The following is a 21,987-nucleotide window of genomic DNA, read 5'->3' on the forward strand; positions in this document are numbered from 1 at the left end:
TCATTTGGGCCCAATTTCAGAGAAGATTTGTTTGAAGAAACCATGACCAGTTTGCAGACAAAAAAAAAAGGTTAGATAAGATTTTGAATGTGGTTAGCTTCCTCAAGAGTCCTTACAGTGAGTGAAAATATGAGTGGCATGAGGAGCAAGAGATACATGAATAACTGGGAAAAAGTTAAGAGAACTTTAAATGAGGGTAGAGGGAAATGATCAACAGGAAAGGGAAGACACTAAATTAGTAAATGTTAAAAGTTATAGCACAGATCTTTTCAAGCCATCAGACCAATCAGCCCAGTCACAATAGAAACAACTTTAGCATTTTTTACAGAAGTAAAATGAAATAAGGGTCTAGAGCTGTCATCAGAACTCTGGAGGACAAGCTCATTCCCCCTTTCACAATTTAAGATAAATCACATGATCTACCCGAGACATATTACAATGGTCAACTAGGACCAAGGAATGTTCTGAAGGTCCCCAAGAGGAATGGAGGCCATAGGAATGTGCCCAACCTCTGCTTTCTGCCAACTACTGCCTCTAGGAAGGAAGGGGAGCCAGCAAGCCCCACATTACTGGACACGGTAGCTAACTGGACTCTTCCTCACCTTCTAGAAGTCACAACAGCTAGGGACAACCCCAGGAGGCAGGGAAAGGAGCCTGTCCCAAATAACTGTAACTTCTTCACCTCGGGGGACCCCAGCTCTGATAACTTGCAGTTCTGAAGGATCAAGACTTGAATAAAAGGAACTCTGGCTGGACTGCCTTTTGTTCAGATATGATTTCCTTCTTTCTTGGAAGGAATTAGCAACAAGTGTTTGGTACTATGTAACATGGAGGCACTAGATATAGACTTTTTAGGAGTAATAATATTGAATCGGAAGAGAAATTGGCCTAAAGAAAGATGAGAGAAATTTTCCTTAAGATAGAGAAAAATTCTGTTTCTCCATGTCCTCTTTCTCAGATTGCTGTAAATGACTAATCTTAACAGTCACAAGCTTTCTACTTCTTCACATGGAGGATAATGTTATAAATGGGATTGTAAACTCATTCAAAGCAGAAATAGTAGCCTCCCCCTCTCCCTCATCACAGAGCCTCCAAGAGTGATTTGCACAGCACCAGTGCTCAAATAAGAGTATGTGTGTGTGTGTGTGTGTGTGTGTGTGTGAGTGAACACACAAGATAAACAGGATATGCCCAAAGTCTTGGTGCTGCTGAAAGCTACTAAAGCTTAAAATTCATCAGCATGTTGAACTAAGACTTTGGGGACACTGTACGAAGCGGAGCTCATGCCCATGTGCACCACAACATGACTGGCTCCTACAGGTGCTGAAGCATTTAGGAGGGATGGCATTCTTCCTTGCTGGTCAAACTAATCCAGGTCATTCTGCCTCCGCTGGAGGGCAGGCGTGGCAAGGATTATGATAATTCTAACTGCAAAAGAGGTTGCCAAGGAATGGCAGAGGTCAGGTTTGGGGAAGCTCCAAGTTCTCTTCCTGCAGACCTTCCCCCACCTACACCCTCCCCCCTGCTCCCTCCGAGACTGATGGTCCCAATCTGAGAGCTGTAGCCCTGTCTCCTGTTAAAGGGAGGAAATGTGCCCAGTGCCAGACCATCCTCCTGTTCTCCATTTTACAGAAGAAGGAATTGTAGCTCTTGTGTTTTCACACATTCTCTCTTCTCTGTTCCAAGAGCTGGAATTAACTGTGAAATCAGAATGCTACCCCAAGTGCAAGAAGGAACACTTTCCTTCTGGAAAAAGAACACTTCAATTAGATTTCAAATGACTAACCTTGATCTCAGATGGAGGAAATTCCTGCTAAAGCGGCCTTCATAGTGTCTCAGTGAAAGTGATTCGGATGTAAAGCCGCATAATGTGAACACAAAAGCCAGTATTTCTCCCCGGCCTTTCTTTACCTCAGGGCTCTGGTCTGTCCTCCAAGGGCCCGTATACACCAGGTGGGGCAAGGGGCACTCACCGTTTCATCAGTGCAGATGGAGTGTACCTGGGTCCCAAACATCACCGATGTGAAGATGAGAAAAAGGAGGGCTTCAAAACAGAGCAGGATGAGGAGAATCACCGTGGTGGGTGGAGCGAATGAGCTGCATTCTGTAAAACAGAGATGTGGAAAGGCCTTAAGTCTAGGCCTGGGATCACCCCCACGGGGCTGCCCTTGCATGTGCCATGGGCTCACTCACCCCCCACCCTCACGGGGGCAGTCAGAGCTCTGTCACTTTTGTTCACTCACATAATGGATCACCACCATGACAGGAACAAAGGGACTGGCAGGAGGACAAGAAAATGACCCCTCTGAGGCAGGGATCCTGTCTCTTGGGAAGATCACAGAGGTGGTTCCAGAGCAACTGCTCCTGGTGGATTCAGTCCTCAAGGAGAGGACGCCTGGTGCCATAGAAAGAGCAGGAAAAACCTGCCGGGTAACGTGGACCAGACCCCCCTCTCCCCTGGGCTCATTTCCTCACCAAAAACCCATGAAGTCAAGGTTCCATTTTTACAAAACCTCAAGTTTCTCTGAGCTTCCTCCAAGCCTGAGAGGTGGGCCCTGCATGGAGGAGTATCCTCCTTTGTATCTCAGACCTTTTTTATCCAACTTCATACCCTTCCTTATCTATGCCATTTACTGCTAAGTGATTGCATTTGTTATCCCTTAGCTCTCCTATCATTCTTTAATTTTTCGCCGGTGCATGCCTTGTCTTCCCAACCAGACTGGGACTTCCTGGCCATTTCCCAATTACGCCACCTGCACTGCAGGGATCCTGGGCTCTGAGAGGAAGCTTCTTTCTCATATCCCCTGGACGAGGCCTCCCAAAATCAGGCTCATGAGGGCATAAGAAGGACCGGCCTTGGGGGAATAGCTCTGTGCACAGAGCTGCTGTGGTAGGGAGATTTCTGGGCCTGAAAAAAAAGTTCTCAAAGCATTCATTCTGAAGTATTGTTTTTCCTCCTGACTACACGTGTTTTTGGTCTTCCTTTCTTTAAGTTAAAATAAAGGCTCATATCCGAAGAATCTGACTGGCAGAACTCTATCTAATTGGGCAGGTTTTTCAAAAAGGACAGCCACTGATTTGTTTCATATTTCATCGGGTTCTTAGTAAAAACTATTAATTCTGCACAAAGGCACCGACAGATGATGTCACAACTTCTAGAGCCTTCGCTTCCTCAAGTGCCAAATGGTAACAAAAGATGCAATGACCACTTCATGGGGTTGTTGTGAGGCTCAAAAGAAACAATATACATAAAGCACTTTAAATAATAACTTTTATTATGACATTATTATGACTACAGCTTTTTTATGAAATCACTGCAGGGAGATGAAGTTTATGGGAGTCATAATCTCAAGTTAAAAGGACCTCAGAAACCACTCATTTCAATGTTTCTGAACAAAAAGCCCTTTTAAGAAAGAATCTCTCCTTCAAGTGAGACTAGATGGATTCTGGGAGACAAAGCTCTATGAATTAGCCATGACAACTTTTTAAGCTGGTCAGTCATAACTAGCACATGACTTTGCTATGGCTACTGCTGTCCCCACACCAGAGGCCTCCCATAGCTCTGCATCAGTGTGTTGTTCTTCCCAAGGTTCGTTTTTCTCCTAAATTTTATGAAAGTGGAGGCTATACTCTTCAGAAGCCACTAAAATCAACTGTCAGATACGTTATCGTGTCACTGGCTATTCCTGTGCCCTGCCCTGCTGGCCAGTCTCTGAGCTGGTGTCTACACTCCTATCCCCACTTCTCAGGTAAACAAAGCCTTCATTCCAGCAGATTTTGGCACAGTTTCTCCATCTCTAAGACATTTTTAGGGTGTCTTACCTTCCTCCCCTGCTGATATGTACTGTTTGACTAACTTTAACATCAGTTTAATCAATACAGTGCAGAATTAGATATAAACTCTGGGTAGTCTTTCCGTATGGTTATTTGCCTTCTTCTATGAACACTTATTTATATTCATTTTCTGTCTTGTCTATCTATCAGTTCATAAGCCCCTTTGGAAGAGAGATGAAGTCTATTCTTTAATATGAATTTCAAGCTCCTAGTACAGTGGCCAATGCAGCTGAGTACTTGCTGCCTGACCAATGACCTTGGCCTGTGCTGCCCTGGAGTGTTAGGTACCCAGGAGAAATAAGCTTAAACACAGTACGTAGCAATCTCTGACCCACTCCTCTCTCTATCCATATCCTTAAGTCAAAAAGCTTGGGGTCTCTGAGAGTAAATGATAATGCTGCTCCTTTTAGTGATATCATGACACACAGAAATAGAAATGAAACATCTAAGAACAGAAGAATTGGAAGACATGAACAAGGGAGTAAAGAGAGAATGAACTTACAACAAAAATGGTTACTTTCTGATCCTACAAAAATTCTGGTGAACTTAAGATGCTCTATGAAAAAAGTGATCTCCCCAAATTCTTGCTAATTCCTGTATATGCAGTGACCCAGTCGGTGTTATTAAAGGGAGAAAGGGGCCCTTATTATTCAACATTCTTATTTCAAATGTTTTGCTTTTTTTTCCCACAAATTTTGAGTGTGATAATCCAGTTTAAAAAAATGTCACTTTTCTTTAGGCAGACACTGTTTTTCTTTCAAAATCTTTAGGGTTCTGAAGCTTTTGTGAGGTGGTACCATGGTATCTGCTCTTAAACATCATATTTTAACATATGATCAAAGTTATGTGTATTCTTCATTTGAGAAAAAAATCATCTTCCTCTCAGAAAATTAAGATTTATGCATATAGTTGATGAGCTGTGTACAGTTCAAGTGAAGCTAGATCAGGGAATGAATTGCCTTGCATTGCTAACTTCACCTTATTTTAAAAAGCAAATGCTTTTCTTCTCTAGGTTTCTAAACACTTCTCTTCCTCCCCTCAAGTCAACTTCTTGATTCAGCACTAACCTGCTGCTGATGTAGTACTCTTGCATTTTCCCTAGGTGCTTTCGAAAAATTTTCATCTCAATTCATGACTTTACTTTGCAATAAGATTATAAAAGCCGAGTAGATTGTTTTGTCTTTTAAAGATCAGTTTGTTCCTATGATATGCATGGAATCTAATAAAATTAAGTAACCCCAGATCAAGATCAAATCTTCAAAGTCTGTTTTTAACCTCTGTTTGATAAAGAAAACACTGACTGAATACTCACCTGTCCAGTCTTCTTCAAAGCAATACAGGAAATGAAATCCCACCATGATGAGGGCATGCAGGGAAATGAGTGCTATATACATCTGCAACAAAAACATGGGAAGAAATGCAGCTTCCAAACTGAAAAAAGCTGGTCTAAGTACTTTCAGATATGTGAGTATCCTAGAGATAGTGGGCTGATCAGGAAAGATGCAGAGGAGGAGGAGGAGGAAATCTTTCTAAAAGGCAAGTCTGGCCAGGGCATAGTTCTGCTGGGTAAATCTTGATCAAGATGTGGGCATCTGGCCACAGGGCTAACAAGGAAGCCTGTGACTGGCCAGGGAGTGATTTCTCCAGTCTCTTTCTTCTACCTGTCTTGTTACAGAGAGTTCTGATTTTATGGTCCTGGGTATACAGAGTTTAGATTCAAAGCAGCGTTGATCTTGGCATATGATTCTGGCTATTAGAGACCATTCATTGTCATGTTCTATTGTTTTAAGAATGGGTTGGAAAGGTCTTAAAAAACTTCAAGCTACTTTAAATGATCAAAATGAAATTCTTTAGATTACATCACTTATTAGATCAGGACAATCTATTTCCAGGGAGATAGAAATAAAGATCTTTATGTAATGTCTAACTAGTTATCTTTGACTGGCCATGGTCCCAATTACAGTATTTAGAATTGTTATCAGTGGTTCATTATGACCACTCAATCATTTAGAAAATGACTGACCCTTTCTGGAATTACTGCATTAGGGAGGGATGAGGAACAAAATTTATAAAGCGAACTTACTGTAAACAGTACGAAGTACTTCTGGTTATTCTCTCCCACACAGTTATTAACCCAGGGACAGTGGTGATCCATCTTTCGAATGCATCTCTTACAAACACTGAAAAAGCAAATAGAGTTGACCTTTAAAAATAACATCACCTTATCTAAAAGGCTAAATGTAAACAAAAAGATAAAACCAAGGCACCCCAGAAAAATAAATAATAATAGCTAACATTTATGTAACACTTTTAAGGTTTGCAAAGCACTTTACAGATATAATCTAATTTCTTATAATCACTTTGTGAGGGGAGGGCTATGAATATATTACATAAAACATTTTTTCATTTATGTATGATACTTAAGAAAATATAAACAAATGGGAGAAAGATATTATATTTAGTAAGGTCTAAATTTCATCATTCCCAAACCACAGGCTAAAACCATTATTAGCTACCAGTCTTGTACACTTGCGTCTAATTCCCCTCTGCCAACACTACAAAGACTACTGTCTATAGCAGTGGTTCTCAAAGTATGGTCTTGAGAATCCTGGGGATCTCTGAAACCCTTTTAGAGGGTCTACAAATTCAAAAATAGTTTTTATTTCCAATATGGTAATTGTCTATAAATATAACCCAGATAAACAAAAACGCTTTGGAGAGATCCTCAATAATTTTTAATAAGATAAAGACACTGAAAACAAAAGTTTGAGAACCACTGGTTTACAGGGAAGCATTTTGACTGAACGGGCTTTAAAAGAAAGGGTTAATTTGGAGTTTGAAAGAGAAGCAGCAAAGAGAACAGTTCCAGAATCTAACCTTTCCAAAAAAATTCTTTCATCCTCAAAATAAAAATCTATTGCCAATGAATTAAACCAAATAATTGAACTCTTGATTCTAAGTTTTCTAGTCACTCTGCTATCTCTATTTACTTTGAACCTTTTATCCTTAGTGAGTGGAGATTTCTAATGCAAAGCTTGGCCATGGAGAAATGCCAAGTGGCCCAGCAACTTGATATAAGTAGCTCAAGAGTTCAAACAAACATTCACATAAACCTTTCCTTTTTTTCCTACCCCAATCCTCTAAAAGGAAAAAAGCATAAACACAGGAAGGGTGTAACTTCAAAAACATAAAGGTAAGTTGCACAGTCAGATAAGAAAAACAAACACATTTCTGGAAGAACAAAGAAGTGATGACAGCAGGTTAAGAATGGTCCTTAATTATAGGAAGAAATCAGAAAAAGTCTTTCTTGCTAGGTGCAAACAAATGCTCAAACAGAGGATTCAGTTGATAAGGAGTAGGTTGTATAGCTAAAAGAGAACTATTGAATTTGGTTGGTTTTTCAGTCCTGTTTAAATTGGTCCCAATTTCTATTGTTGGTGTCATGTTCATTAGTAACTAAAACATCTGTGAAACTTAGCTCCTCTATTTATCAAAGCCTGGAATAAAGATGGGGCCATGGGGTTGTTTCCCCATTGACAGAATATCCTTCCCCCCTTCCCCCTAAGGCAATTGGGGTTAAGTGACTTGTCCAGGGTCACACAGTAGGAAGTGTTAAGTGTCTGAGGGCAGATTTGAACTCAGGTCCTCCTGATCTGAGTGGCTGGTGCTCTAACCAACATCCTTAATTTGATAACCAGCAACTCTGAGTCATGAGAGGGGGAAGTAATAACTCAATACAGATCTATCATCTCTACTGGAAAAACAAATCAAAAGCACAGGATGGATCAGCAAAAGCATCACTAAAGGTGGGACAAAAACATAGTAACAAAAAGAATTTAATTAAAGACTGACTGATAAGAATGATTAAACACCATCATTCTTAAGCAGCAAGGAGGAAAACAAAAAACAAACAAACAAACAAAAAAATCCCAACCAAACTAAAACTAATCCCTGCCATCAAGGAGCTTATATTCTACTGAGTGGGAGAGATGGCACCTTCTAGGGTTCTACATAGCAGAGCCAAGGACATCCATTTCCAAGTATGGAACTTATTTGAATGATTAAAAAAAGACATTTTTAATCATGTCACCTACTGGAATCAGGTGCTCTTGTTTCTGAATAAACATCACCTCTCACTTGGAGGGTTCTAAATGACTGTTTCAGAAGGACCCACTGCAAATGTCCCCAAATGTTTGCTGAAACCAGAGGATATACTTGGTGCAAGACCTCTGATAAGAGAATGCTTTCCACCAGAGGGCAAACAAATAGGGGGAAGGACCTCCTCTGTGCTGACACTTAGTGCTCAGAGCAGGTTAGATAGATACCAGAGACTGACACTTGTCATCAGTAGGACTCTCTCTTCTCCTCTTATTAGTGTATAAACGGTGACCAAAATGAAGTCTAAAAAGCACTGGGAAGGTGGTGGGACCCTTAGCAGTATTAGGGAAGCTGAAAAGATGATAGTTTTGGGAAAGTTAATGGTTCTTGTCTTGGACACAGAGAATTTGACAGTACCTATAGGACATCCAATTTGAGATGTCTACAAGATGATGAGGGTCTGGAACTTGGAAAAAACATTTGAGTTTGCTACATGGGGTATGTGTCCCAAAAGTGCAGTTTTAATACATTAAAACATTACTACCAAGATTAAAAACTGCACTAAAGCATTTGACACAGCTTGTATAGCTCTAGGAATCTGCCTAGATATGAGAGTTGAAACCATGGGAGTTTACAGACAGACAAAAACATACAGACACACAAATACACATGTATACACTGAGAACAAAGGAAGTCGACATTTACTTTTCTATAAACAGAGAGTAAGTAGGTCTCTTGTCAAGTCCAATCAGATCCATGGCACTAACTCCGTCTAGGCTGGTGCTTTTGGCTCTAATTAAAGGCTATGCTTTCATTCGCTCCAAACTAGGGGCCAACAAGACAGTTTATTTCATTCAGAATTGAGCAGCTGTCAAAGAGCATTCTGTGCAGGATGAATAAGTGACGTGTACCATCACTCTGTCTCATTTGAATCAGTGACCCTTGTTCTGACTGAGCTGATTTGTTTACCAGTGTGCTCAGCAAATCTCATCTGGCTCACAGTGTGAGGAGGCACGAAGGTGCGAAGGGAGAAAAACGCTTGTAGCTGGTGGTGATAGAATGCTAGGCCCTTGCCCTAGGAGAGAAAGGAAGAACTCTACTTATCCCAAAGCTTTCATTCTAGAAATTTAACTTCTCAGTTTTTGCCTTTTAAAAACATCACACTTTTGTATTCACAAACCTTTCCTAGTCTATCAAAGAAAAGTAAAATTAAATTATCCTACAAGAAATGCAGTCTTCTATTTTCCAATATGGTCTTGGAACTGGCCAAAGCCAACAATGACCTCATTCAGGCAAATAGGAAAGGATGAGTACGTTTATTAAAATGTCTACCTGTATATTATCTTAAGGAAATATGTCATGTTATCTTTTTAGTGATTTCCCTCAGAATTCTCTTTATTAATTATATATATGCCATGGCAACAGTAGATTTGTCCTCTGTAGTTATAGCTGCCCATGTTTATAAATTCGAGTTAATTTTCTATATATTTTAGAAATGAAAAATAGTTACTATTATAAATTTGAGTCAATTATATATTTTAGAAGTGAAAAATAGTTCAAGCCATTCTCTAATTGATAAATGGTCAAAGGATATGAACAGATAATTTACAGATGAAGAATTTAAAACTATTTCTAATCATATGAAAAGGTGCTCCAAATCACTATTGATCAGAGAAATGCAAATTAAGACAATTCTGAGATACCACCTGTCAGACTGGCTAAGATGACAGGAAAAGATAATGACGAATGTTGGAGGGGATGCGGGAAAACTGAGACACTGATGCATTGTCGGTGGAGTTGTGAACTATAATCCAACGACTGTGGGGAACAATCTGGAATTATGCTCAAAAAGTTATCAAACTGTGCACACCCTTTGATCCAGCAGTGTTTCTACTGGGCTTATATCCCAAAGAGATACTAAAGAAGGAAAAGGGACCCATATGTGCAAAAACGTTTTCGTAGTGGCAAGAAACTGGAGACTGAGTGCATACTCATCAATTGGAAAATGGCTGAATAAGATATGGTATATGAATGTTATGGAATATAAACAACCAGCAGGATGATTTCAGGGATGTCTGGAGAGACCTAGATGAATTGATGCTGAGGAAAGTGAGCAGAATCAGGAGATCATTGTACATGGCAACAAGACTATATGACAATGGACATGGTTCTCTTCAACAATGAGAGGATTCAAACCAGTTCCACTCGTGCAGTGATGAAAAGAACCATCTACACCCAGAGAGAGAACTGTGGGAACAGAGTATGGACCACAACATAGCATTCTCACTCTATTATTTGTTTGCATTTTGTTTTCTTTTTCAGTTTTTCTTTTTCTTCCTTATTAATCTGATTTTCCTTGTGTAGCAAAATAACTGTATAAATATACACACATATATTGGGTCTAACATGTATTTCAACATATTTAACATATATTGGACTACCTGACAATTAGAGAAGGGGATAAGGGGAAGGGGAGAAAATTTGGAACAAAAGGTTTTGCAAGGGTGGTTAATGTTGGAAAAATTACCCATGCATATGCTTTGTAAATAAAAAGTTTTAATAATAATAAAAAAGAAAGAAATGAGGCCTTTATGAGATCCTTTGAATGTAAAAATGTTTTCCCAGTTTATTGCTTCCCTTACCTTATCTGCATTAGTTTTCTTTGCACAAAAACTTTTAAACTTAATGTAATCGAAATTATCTATTTTGTGATCAGTAATGATCTCTAGGTTCTTCTTTGGTCACAAATTCCTTCCTTCTCCACAAATCTGAGATGTAAACTATCTTATGTTCTTCTAATTTGTTTATAGTACCATTCTTTATGTCTAGATCATGAACCCATTTTGACCTTATCTTGGAATAAGGTGTTAGATATGGATCCATGCCTAATTTCTGCCATAATAGTTTCCAATTTTCCCAGTAGTTTTTGTCAAATAGTGAATTCTTATCCCAAAAGTTGGAGCCTTTGGATTTGTCAAATACTAGATTGCTATAGTCATTGACTATTTTGTTCTGTGAACCTAACCTATTCTACTGATCAACTTCTCTATTTCTTAGCCAGTATCAAATAGTTTTAATGACCATTGCTTTATAATACAGTTTTAGATCTGGTACAGCTAGGCCACCCTTTTCCCTTCTTTAAGATCTCACTGGGATACAGGCCCAGTACAAACACTGTTGGATCAAAAGGTATGCACAATTTGATAGCCCTTTGGGCATAGTTCCAAACTGTTCTGCAGAATGGTTGGATCAGTTCACAACTCCACAAACAATGCATCAGTATCCCCATTTTCCCCACAACCCCCTCCAACATTCATCATTACCTTTTCCTGTCATCTTACTCAATGTGAGAGGTGTGTAGTGGTATCTCAGAGTTGTCTTAATTTGCATTCTCTGATCAATAGTGATGTAGAGCACCTTTTCACATGACTATTTCTTCATCTAAAAATTGTCTTCATACCCTTTGACCATTTATCAACTGGAGATTGGCTTGAATTCAATTCTCTATATATTTTAGAAATGAGGCTTTTATCAGAACCCTTAAATGTAAAAATGTTTTCCCAATTTATTGCTTCTCTTCTAATCTTGAGTGCATTAGTTTTGTTTGTACAAACACTTTTTAACTTAATATAATCAAAATTATCCATTTTGCGTTCTATAACGTAATCAAGTTCTTCTTTGGCCAGAAATTCCTTCCTTCTCTAAAAATCTGATAGATAGACTATTCTTTGTTCTTCTAATTTATTATAGTATCATTATTTATGTCTAAATCACGAACCCATTTTGATCTTGTTATATGGTGTTAGATATGGGTCAATGCCTAGTTTCTGCCACACTAGTTTACAATTTTCCCAGCAGTTTTTGTCAAATAGTGAATTCTTATTCCAAAAGCTGGCTCTGGGTTTGTCAAACAGTAGACTGCTATAGTTATTGACTATTTTGTCCTGTGAAGCTAACTATTCCATTGACCAACTAGTCTATTTTTTAGCTAATACCAAATTGTTTTGGTGACCGATGCTTTATAATATAGTAGATCAGGTACAGCTAGGCCACCTTCATTTTTTTTTTCATTAATTCCCTTGAAATTCTTAATATTTTGTTCTTCCAGATGAACTTTGTTATTATTTCTTCTAGATCTATAAAATAATTTCTTGGGAGTTTGACTGGTATGGTATTGAATAAGCAGGTTAATTTAGGTAGTACTGTCATTTTTATTATATTTGCTAAGCCTATCCATGAGCATTTGATATTTTTTCAATTGATTAAATCTGACTTTATTTGTGTGGAAAGTAGTTGTGTTCATATAGTTTCTGACTTGCCTTGGAAGATAACTGTCAATAATATAAAATTTTTTAGAGTCTATTTTAAATGCAACTTCTCTTTGTATCTCTTGCTGGTAATATATTGTGTTGTTAATATAAAAATACTGATGATTTATGTGGATTTATTTTGTATCCAGCAACTTTGCTTTTTTGTTTGACTGATTCTTGAAGTCTTATTGAGTCATTCACTTCTGTTTGTTCAATTCTAATTTTTAGTGTATTATTTTCTTCAGTTACCTTTCTTAGCTTCTTTTGTATTTGGCCAATTGTTTTGTTCAATAAATTTTTTTGTCCATTTCACAATTTTTTTTTTTAATGAATTGGTATATCTTTTTTATATCTATTCTGTAAGGCATGATATGCTTTTTCCATTTCATCAAATCTATTTTGTAGGGAGTTATATATGCTTTTCCCATCTCTTCTTGCAAAGACCTCATTTCCTTTCCCCATTTTCTTCTCTCTCTTTTAAGATTCTTTATGCAATCTTCCAAGAAAGTCTGGGGACCAGCTCATATTTCTCTTTGGGGCTTCATCTGGAGTTGATTTGCCTTTAGGAACCTTAGGATATAAGGTCTGTTCTTCTCTCTCTCCATAAAACCTGTCTATGGTGAGAGTTCTTTTTGGTTTCTTGTTTATTTTCTTAAGGCTTGAGGTCTGCTCAATGCAAAGGAGTGACAGCTGCTTTAGTTTGTCCTGGGACAGTTTTGCTGATTGACTTCTGGTGCTGGGTAATGGTGGCTAGGTCTGGCGTTCTTCCGAGGCTCAGAAGATTATAATTTGCATTTTGTAGCATATCTGCCAAATCACCTGCTTACAAGCAGGATAGAGTAGCCAAGAGGCTCATAGCAGATTCCCAGTGCAGGATACACAACGCTCTGACTCCCGGATCCAGCTCCTTGCCCAGGCTCCCTGTGCTATGGCCTGGACTTGCAAACTGACCCCTCTGCCGATTTGAAACAAACCTGTTCTGAAGTTCTTCCAAGGTAACCTTTTTCTGGGAATGTTGTATTCCAAATGTTTGTGGCTTCTTTGACTCCAAAACCAATTTAGAGGCTTAATATACTGTTGGTTTGAGAGGTCAGAGGAGGTCACAGAAAATTGTGTCTGCTCTCCGCTATCTTGGCTCCATCTATGCTGCAACTTTGCTAAAGTCATGGATTATTTCTAATAGCTTTTTAGTAGATTCTTTGGGGTTCTCTAGGTATACCATCATATCATCCACAGAGTGATGATTTAGTTTCCCCATTACCTACTCTAATTCCTTTAATCTCTTTTTTTTTCTCTTACTGCCAAAGCTAGAATTTCTAATACAATATTGAATAGTAATGGTGATAGTGGGCAACCTTGTTTCACCCCTGATCTTACTGGGAATGGTTCTAGTTTGTCTTTATGATGCTTGCTGATGGTTTTAAATAGATGCTAGTGATCATTTTAAGGAAAAGTCCAAGGGGCTGTGGTTTCCCTGAGCCTGGTAATCTTCCACTGATGCAAAATGCACCCTTTGTGCCATAGTATAGGACTGTCAATGGTTCCTGTAGCCAAAAGAATTCCCAAACAGGTCCTCTTCTGTACAGAGCCTTCTTCCCAAGCCCAGTTCAGTAAGGCCTGCTGCTCAGCCTGGGCTCAGAGTCTTTCCAGATACGCAGGACCGGCCACACCTTGTCTTTTATTGGCAGCACTTTTAAAAACACGGGGCTATTTCCATGCCATGATGAGGCACTTGAGGAACACAACAAACAAGATTCAACTATCCCTATGGGACATAACACTCTATGTTAGGGCTTCATAAACCTTTTTCATTCGCAACTCCCCTGAGAAATTTTTAGGTGACCCCGGATATATAAATATATAAAGTAGGTATACGCATCAAATATTTAATGATAACAAATCATAAAGAAATTTATTTTAAAAATACTTCTTTGGTATACATATGATTTTACCATTTATTAAAAATGAAAGCAAATTTGTATACAAATGAGATAGATGTGCTCGTTGATTTTTACATAAAGAATTAAATTTTGGCAGAATATTGATACCTTTTGTTGTTGCCAAATTTTTTGCAACCCCCACATTCAGTTATGCTACTCCACATGGGAATGCAACCCATAATTTAAGAAGCTTTATCTACAGGACACAGGATGATGATGAGGATTTAGGCAGGGGATTGCAGTATTCTTACTGGATGGAAAACTAGGTCTGGCCAGAAGAGAAAAAATTGAATTTTTAACATATTAATGTATATACGTGTACATGCATATGTACACAGAGACACACAGAGAAAGGGAGTAAAGGAAAGGATCAAGCATTTGTTAAGGATATACTATGTATCAGACACTGCTAATTTTTTTTTTTTAACATATACTTCCTCATTTATCCTCAAAACAATCTTAGGGTGCAGTTACTTATCCCCAATTTATAGCTGAGGTATTCAGTGGTTAAATGATTTAGTCAGGGTCACAAGGCTAGGGAGCATTTGAGGCTGATTTTGAACTCAGGTTTTATCCAGGTGCTGTACCTGGCTGCCTAGCCATCATCGAGTTTCCTATATGCTACTTCCTGACCCAGGAGGGAAAAGCCATTTTGCTGCTGTTCAGAAAAGGAGTGCATACACCCCACAATTGTTTGTGAAGAGGGTATGAAAGACAACAAATCCATACCCCACACATGGCTCTAAAACAAGAATCACAGAGCTTGCTCATGTCAGACCCTTGATTAATCACGTAGAATGGAGGTCAACAGATTTGTTTTCAGCCATGTAACCATAAGTCCCTGGCAGTGAAACGTGACCGTACCTGCAGTGATGGGCTCTGTCAGGTTTGATGCTGCAGCACTTTGGACATTTGTAGACTACTTGCCCGGGCTTCAATTGTAAACTTTCAATGAATTCTTTTGTGGCATTTCCTTTGGGCACTGCACCCTGCAAGCAGAAAGAAGAATTTTGATATGTATTTTGGGGAAAAGTTCCAGTGCGGTGTACTTGGCCACATAAGCTAGTCAATAACATTCATTAAGAGGGTGAGACATTACAATACGTGCTGAGGATATAAAGACCAAAAATACAATGATTACTGCTTTCAAGGGCACAGATAAATACAATCAATACATCCATAAAATATACTGACAGCAAGTAGAAGACTTGGACTAGGACTGGAAAAACAAAATGGGGAGATCAATGAGAAGGCCTCTGGTGAGAGGTAATAAAGGGTTGGATGTGGGAGATGTTATAGAGGTAAATGGCAACATCTGGCAATTGACTGGGTACACAAGATAAGCAGGAGTAGGAGTCAAGGATAACATCAAGGTTACAAACTTGAGACCAGAAAAATGCTTGGCACCCTAAGGAGAAATATAGAAGTTCAAAAGAGAGAAATATCTTGGAGGAAAAATAGTTCTGCTTAGGGAATGTTGAGCTTGAAAAGCTGCTGGTACAGCTAAAAGGAAGTTAGGGACATGGAACTGACTGGAGCTCAAAATATTTCCAGAACTGGATCTATACATCTGTGAGATGATGGTTAAAGCCATTGGAGCTGATGAAGTCACTAATACATTAGTCAATACACATTTAAGTCCCCATGTTCCAGGTATTATGCTGGAGATACAAAGCTCCATCCCTCTCAAGGAGTTTACATTCTAGATAGAAAAAAGGCCCAGAAAAGAATCTTGGGCTATATCTACAGTTAGGGATCATGATATGAATAATGATGCAAATACAAAGACCGAGGAGAGGTCATAGAGAGATAAAGGCATAGTATCAGTCAGTTAATCAATATGTATTTATTAGGTGTTACATTGCAATGTTTTGGACATATAAAAAAGCAAAAACAGTCACAGGCCTCAAGTAGCTTATATTCTAATGGGGGAGACATGTATAATGGGTAAACAGAATCATGACATAGATACACAGAAGAGATAGAAGGCAGCCTCAGAAGGGAAACTCCCAGGATAGAGGCAGAGCAAAACAGTGATGAGAAGCTTTTGTGCTCCCCTCTCTCTTCTTTCTGATCCAAGCGCAACGCTAATAATTTATTGACAATATCATCCACCAAATCGTAAAGGAACCAACAACTGGTATTTCTATTCCATTCTGAATTTTAACCAGTAAGTTCTGTTTGCCGAGGGAGGAAATAATGTAGATCTTGGGGGACATTTGTCTATCTTAGAATTTGTTACTAAGAAGAAAGGAAAGCCAGGGAGGGTTGGACATGAACCATAGATTTTTCAAAAGATCACAAATAGCACAGATAAGATTACAGGGCATAAAATTCTACTTGGAAATCAGCCCAGGAGGGGTAAGAAGCTAAAAAATGAAATTCTTAAGAGAGAAAGAAAAACAATTTTGATGAGGAAGAAAAGAGAGAATATCAAACTGAAATAGAAATGGGGGGGCCCACTAAACTGTACATAAGAACCATTTGATTTAGAAAATGATGCTTTTTAAAGAAAATTAATATATCACCACATTAAAATCTGAAAGAAACTACATTTTAATCTGGTTCAGGCCATGGAATCTTGTAGGCCACATTTTTAAAATCTTTAACTTAGAGATACTATTGTAGATTCATGGAAAAGTCATCAAATTCTTTTCTGAAAATCCAAGAGAAGGGCAACAATGGAGAATGAATACAAAATTACATTATGTTTCTGCAAGAAGAATATCAAGAAAGACAAGAATTCAGAGTAAGTTGAAACTGGTGAGAACAGTTAAAGAAAACAAAAAGTTTATTTTGTAAAGCTAGACTGAGGGAAAAGGCAGGTCAAAAAAGGGATAATACCATTGCTCAAGTGGAATGAGACCATGACCAAAAGACAGAGCTAGAAAATTCATAATTTTACTTTTATTTGTACTGCACCAAGGAGAATGATATTTAGATTGGAAAGAAGGGAAGAAAGCCATTCAAGTGATGTCAGCTCATGCCCAAGAGAAGTTTGCTGATAGTAAGAAAGAATCTTGAAGCCCTTCATAACTCCAAGACATCAGGTCCATATGAACTATGTCATGGTGAAGGGCAAATGTTCTGATTGGGGGGGGGGAGGGGAGGGGGGGAGGTGGCGGGAGCGCCAAAAAAAGAAATTGGAATTTGGGTTCTAACAAAAACTCTAAAATGTCTTATTAAAATGATAGTAAACATTCTAAAATGAAAGCTTGGTTTCATCATGAACAGGGCATGCCAGATGAACCTTATTATTTTTTTTTTGATAGGATTATTCCTGGTCACAAGAATGCTGCTGATGATAGTTTACTTAGATTGTAGCAAAGATTTACACAAAATCTCTCCTAATACTCTCATTAAGAGAAGATATGTAGCTAGGCAGTCATATAATTAGGTAAGACTGGATTCAAAGAGTAGCTGTTAATGATTCAATGTCATCTTGGAAAGAAATAAAGTGGAGTATCCCAGGAAACTGTGTAAGTTAATCAGTCAATAAGCATTTTTTTTTTGCTTGAGGCAATTGGGGTTAAATGACTTGCCCAGGGTTACACAGCTAGGCAAGTATTAAGTGTCTGAGGCCAGATTTGAACTCAGTTCCTCCTGAATTCAGGGCTAGTGCTCCATGCACTATGATATAGCTGCCCCACAAGCATTTTTTTTTTAATTATTTAATACTTTTTCCCAGTTATACTTAAAACAATTTTTTTTTACATTTGTTTTTAAAATTTTTGAGTTCTAGGTTCTCTTCTTTATCCCCACCCATAGTTAAGAAACCACATGTGAAGTTATGCAAAACATTTCCATAAAAGTCATGTTGTGAAAGGAAACAGAAACATACTCTCCCACTCTAATGAAAATATTCTTCCAAAAAAAAAAAAAAAAAAAGGAGAGTAAGAGAATGCTTCAATCTGTTTTCAGTTATAATCAGTTCCTTCTCTGGGTACAGATAGGTTTTTTCACCACAAGTCCTAGTGATTAGTTGTGGATTATTGTACTGCTCAGAGTCATTCTGGTCATCCCCAGACATTGCTATTACTTTGTATATAGTACATTTCACTTTGCTAGAATTCATGAAGGATTTTCCAGGTTGTTGCTGTTTTGTTTTTTTTTTCCCACCCTTAAAAGCACCTTGCTCGCTCATCATTTCCCAGAGAACAATAATATTCCATCATAAACATATACTACATTTTATTAAGCCATTTCCCAATTGATGGGCATCCCTTCAATTTCCAATTGTTTTTTATTCTGAGAAGAGAGTTGCTATGAATATTTTTTGGTATGTATAGATCATTTTCCTTTTTTTTTTTAAATCTCTTTTGGTATTCATGACTAACAGTGGTGTTGTTAGGTCAAAAATATGCATGAATTTATAGCCCTTGGCATAGATCATATCTTTTGATTATTTATCAAATGGGGCATGGCTCTTATTAAAATTTGATTCAGTTCCTGTCTATGTTTGAGAAATGAGGCCTTGTGAAAGAAACCTGCTTCAAAATTCTTTTCATAATTACTTTTGCTAATTATATCTTCCCCCATTCTTTCTCTTTTCACCCTATCCCTACTCAAGTGTTTTGTAACTGACCATTTCCTTCCCCTATATGCCCTCTCTTTTATCACTCTCCCTCCATTTCTCATTCCCCTCTTTATTTTCCTGCAAAGTAAAATAGATTCCTCTACCTCTACTTAATATGTGTGTTACTTCCAATTTGAGTCAATTCTGATGAGAGTAAGGTTTACTTACTCTCCTCTTCCATTCCATTGTAAAAGCTTTTACTTGACTCCTTTTTTATGGCAAATAATTTGCACCATTCCATTTCTTCCTTTCCCTTGCTCCCACTATATTCCTCTCTCACTCCATAATTTTATTGTTATTATTAAAAAAAGATATTATCCCTTCATATTCATCTCACATCTTTGTCCTTTGTCTAAATATACTCCTTCACAGTCATAATAATGAGAATATTCTAATGAGTTACAAGTATCATCTTCCCATGTAGAAATGTAAACAGATAACTTTATTAAGTCCCTTATGATGTCACTTTCTTAATTATCTTCTGTTTCTCAGTCTTATCTTTGAAAGTCAAATTTTCCAGTCTTTTCATCATAAATGTTTGAAAAGTCTCTATTTCTTTCAATAACTACCTTTTCCTTTGAAAAATTATACTCAATTTTGCTGGGTAGGTGATTTTAGGTTGCAATCCTAGCTCCACACAGTTCTCATATTCATAGCCTTCTGGTCTTTTAATGTAGAAGCTGCTAAATCTTGTATTTTACTTGAATTGTTTTTCTTTCTGGATGCTTGGAGTATTTTCTCCTTGATCTGGGAGGTCTGGAATTTGGCTATAATATTCCTGGGAGTTTTCATTTTGGGATCTCTTTCAGGAAGTAATTGATGGATTCTTTCAATTTCTATTTTGCCCTCTGGTTCTAGAATATCAGGACATTTTCCTTGATAAATTTTTTGAAAGGTGAAGTCCAGGCTCTTTTTTTGATCATGACTTTCAGGTAGACCAATAATTCCTAAATGATTTCTTCTGGACTTATTGTCCAGATGAGTTGTTTTTCCAATGAGATATTTCAACTTTTGTTTTCTTTGTTTTGTTTTATTGTACCTTGAGTTCTCATAAAGTCATTAGCTGCCATTTGGTCAATTTTAATTTTTAAGGAATTATTTTCCTCAGTGAGCTCCTTTTCCAATTGGCCAATTTTGCTTTCTAAGGCGTTCTTTTCTTCAGTAGCTTTCTGTATTTCCTTTTGTTCCATTCTCAATTCTTTTTCTAATTTTTCCTCTCTCTCTCTTATTTGACTTTCAAAATCCCTTTTGAGCTCTTCCATGGCCTAAGCCCAATTTTTATTTTTCTTGGAGGCTTTGGATGTAGGAGCTTTAACTTTGTTATCACACGCGTGGGTGTGTATGTTTTGATCTTCCTTGTCACCATAGTAACTCTCAATGGTCAGAAACTTTTTCTGTTGTCTGCCTATTTTCCTTATCTATTATTCTGCTTTTTACTCTTTGTTAGAGTAAGGCTCTGTTTCCAGGGTGGAGGGTGCTCTGTCCCAAGCTTCAAGAGTTTTGTGCAGCTGTTTTCAGAGATCCTTCTAGAAATCTGAGCTTTGCTGATGTGGGTTAGGGCTGTGCCTTGGTTCCATAGACCTTTTCTGCTGAATTTCCAAGTCCTCTTTAGTGTTTCTGGGCTAAAAGATCTGGAAGTTCTCAGGTTTGCCATGGCTGGGGCCATGCTGATGTGGCCTGCACCAGGACTAACCCTTGGACTCCCATCCTGGTCAGGGAGTCAGATCTTTTCTGCTGACCTTCTAAATTGCCTTCAGCTGGAAAATATTCTATTCCGTCCTTTTGGGTGTTCTGATGCTCTAAAATCTGTTTATAGAGTCATTATTTAAAGGAATTTGGAGCAGTTTGGGTAAGTTTTGAAAAAAAAACTTATTTCACCCTTATTTCACCATCGTGGCTCTGCCTCCTCAATAAGTATTTATTAAAGTAAGTAGTATTTTATACTTTTATACTTTATATGCCATAGTACTTAATGGTAAGCAATTAAATCAGCAAATGAAAAATACAAGGTATACTTAACAGCAAAAATTAGTCTAGATCCAAACATAGCTTAACAGGTTAGGCTTGACAGGTTAGGATATAGGATGAAATTGGTAGAATGAAACTTAATAGGGATAAGTGTAAAGTCTCACAATAGAATCCAAAAATCTTTTTCATGAGTACAAGGATCAAGGAAACGTGTAGATAACAATTCATGAGAAAAAGACCTGAGAATTTTAGCAGAGGAGAGTCAGCAGCATGATACAGCAATTAAAAAAAAAAGCAAAAAGGGTAGTAGGTTGCATCAAGACAAGCACAAGGTCCAGAATTGAGGAGATCAGAGCCATTGTATTTTGTGTCGGCTCCAGAGGTGTGACTTTAGGAAAGATATTTAATAAACCTAGGATTAAAGATGAAAACTTAAATCATGCCTTAAAGACTTTGCTGTAGGACTTAAGGATGTTTAACCTAGAGAAGAGAAGAATGAAGGGGAAATGATGACTATGAATTTTTAAAGAGTTGTCACCTGCAAAAGAATTAGCCTGATTGTCTTTGTCCCCAAAGGAATTACAAATCCACTTTTATTTTTCACAAGGGGTAGAAGCTGCAAAGAGGCAAACTAAGGCTTAATGCAAGGATAAATTGCCTTACAATTAAAATGATTCCAAAAGAATATACTACATTGGAAAGTGGAGAGTTTCCTCTCATTTTGCAAGGTTTCAAACCCATATTGGACAATTATTTCCAGGTTTCTGAAGTCTTTTCCAATAAGCAATCTCTGTGTCTAAGTGGTAGATAATGCATACTAAAGGTTTCCAGACGTTAAAGGAGGGACAGGGAGCATTATGGGTTAGTATAGCCATGGGTAGTTACAAAAGTCAGAAAAACTAGAAATAAGTAGAATAATGACAGTCAGCAAAGCTGAGGGAGAGCATTTCAACCAGCAAAGGAAAATAGCTGGGGAAGGCATATAACATGTTTCAGATAGAATAACATAAATTTTCATGGTGAAAGTCTGTATGAGGAAATCAAGGTAGATAAAACTTGAAAGTAGGTCTGGGTCACATTATAGAGGTCTATGAACATCTGGATAAAGATTCAGATTTTCTTTCAAAGAGTAGTTTTGTTTTCCAAATTAGGTTGTGAAGGGTTAGGGGAGGAGGGAAGGGAAGAACGATGTTGAGCTATGATTCAGGAAGATCTCTTTTCTCATAAGAACTGAATATGGCCACTGAGGTTTCTTCCAATT

The 21,987-nt window shown here is 37.9% G+C and overlaps 1 protein-coding gene across 7 annotated transcripts in view; it reads right to left on the bottom strand.

Moving 5' to 3' along the window:
- ZDHHC3 (zinc finger DHHC-type palmitoyltransferase 3) overlaps positions 1 to 21,987 on the bottom strand; it is a 72,805-nt gene that overhangs the window by 15,697 nt on the left and 35,121 nt on the right. For all 7 annotated transcript variants that reach the window (XM_031940079.1, XM_031940074.1, XM_031940077.1 and 4 more), the window contains 4 exons: positions 15,047 to 15,171; positions 5,918 to 6,014; positions 5,147 to 5,228; positions 1,974 to 2,104 (listed from right to left, as the gene is read on the bottom strand). In XM_031940079.1, coding sequence (XP_031795939.1) covers positions 1,974 to 2,104; positions 5,147 to 5,228; positions 5,918 to 6,014; positions 15,047 to 15,171 — 435 coding nt within the window. The remainder of the gene's footprint in view (positions 1 to 1,973; positions 2,105 to 5,146; positions 5,229 to 5,917; positions 6,015 to 15,046; positions 15,172 to 21,987) is intronic.

The sequence above is a fragment of the Sarcophilus harrisii genome, chromosome 5, assembly GCF_902635505.1.
Source record: "Sarcophilus harrisii chromosome 5, mSarHar1.11, whole genome shotgun sequence".
NCBI lineage: Eukaryota > Metazoa > Chordata > Mammalia > Dasyuromorphia > Dasyuridae > Sarcophilus > Sarcophilus harrisii.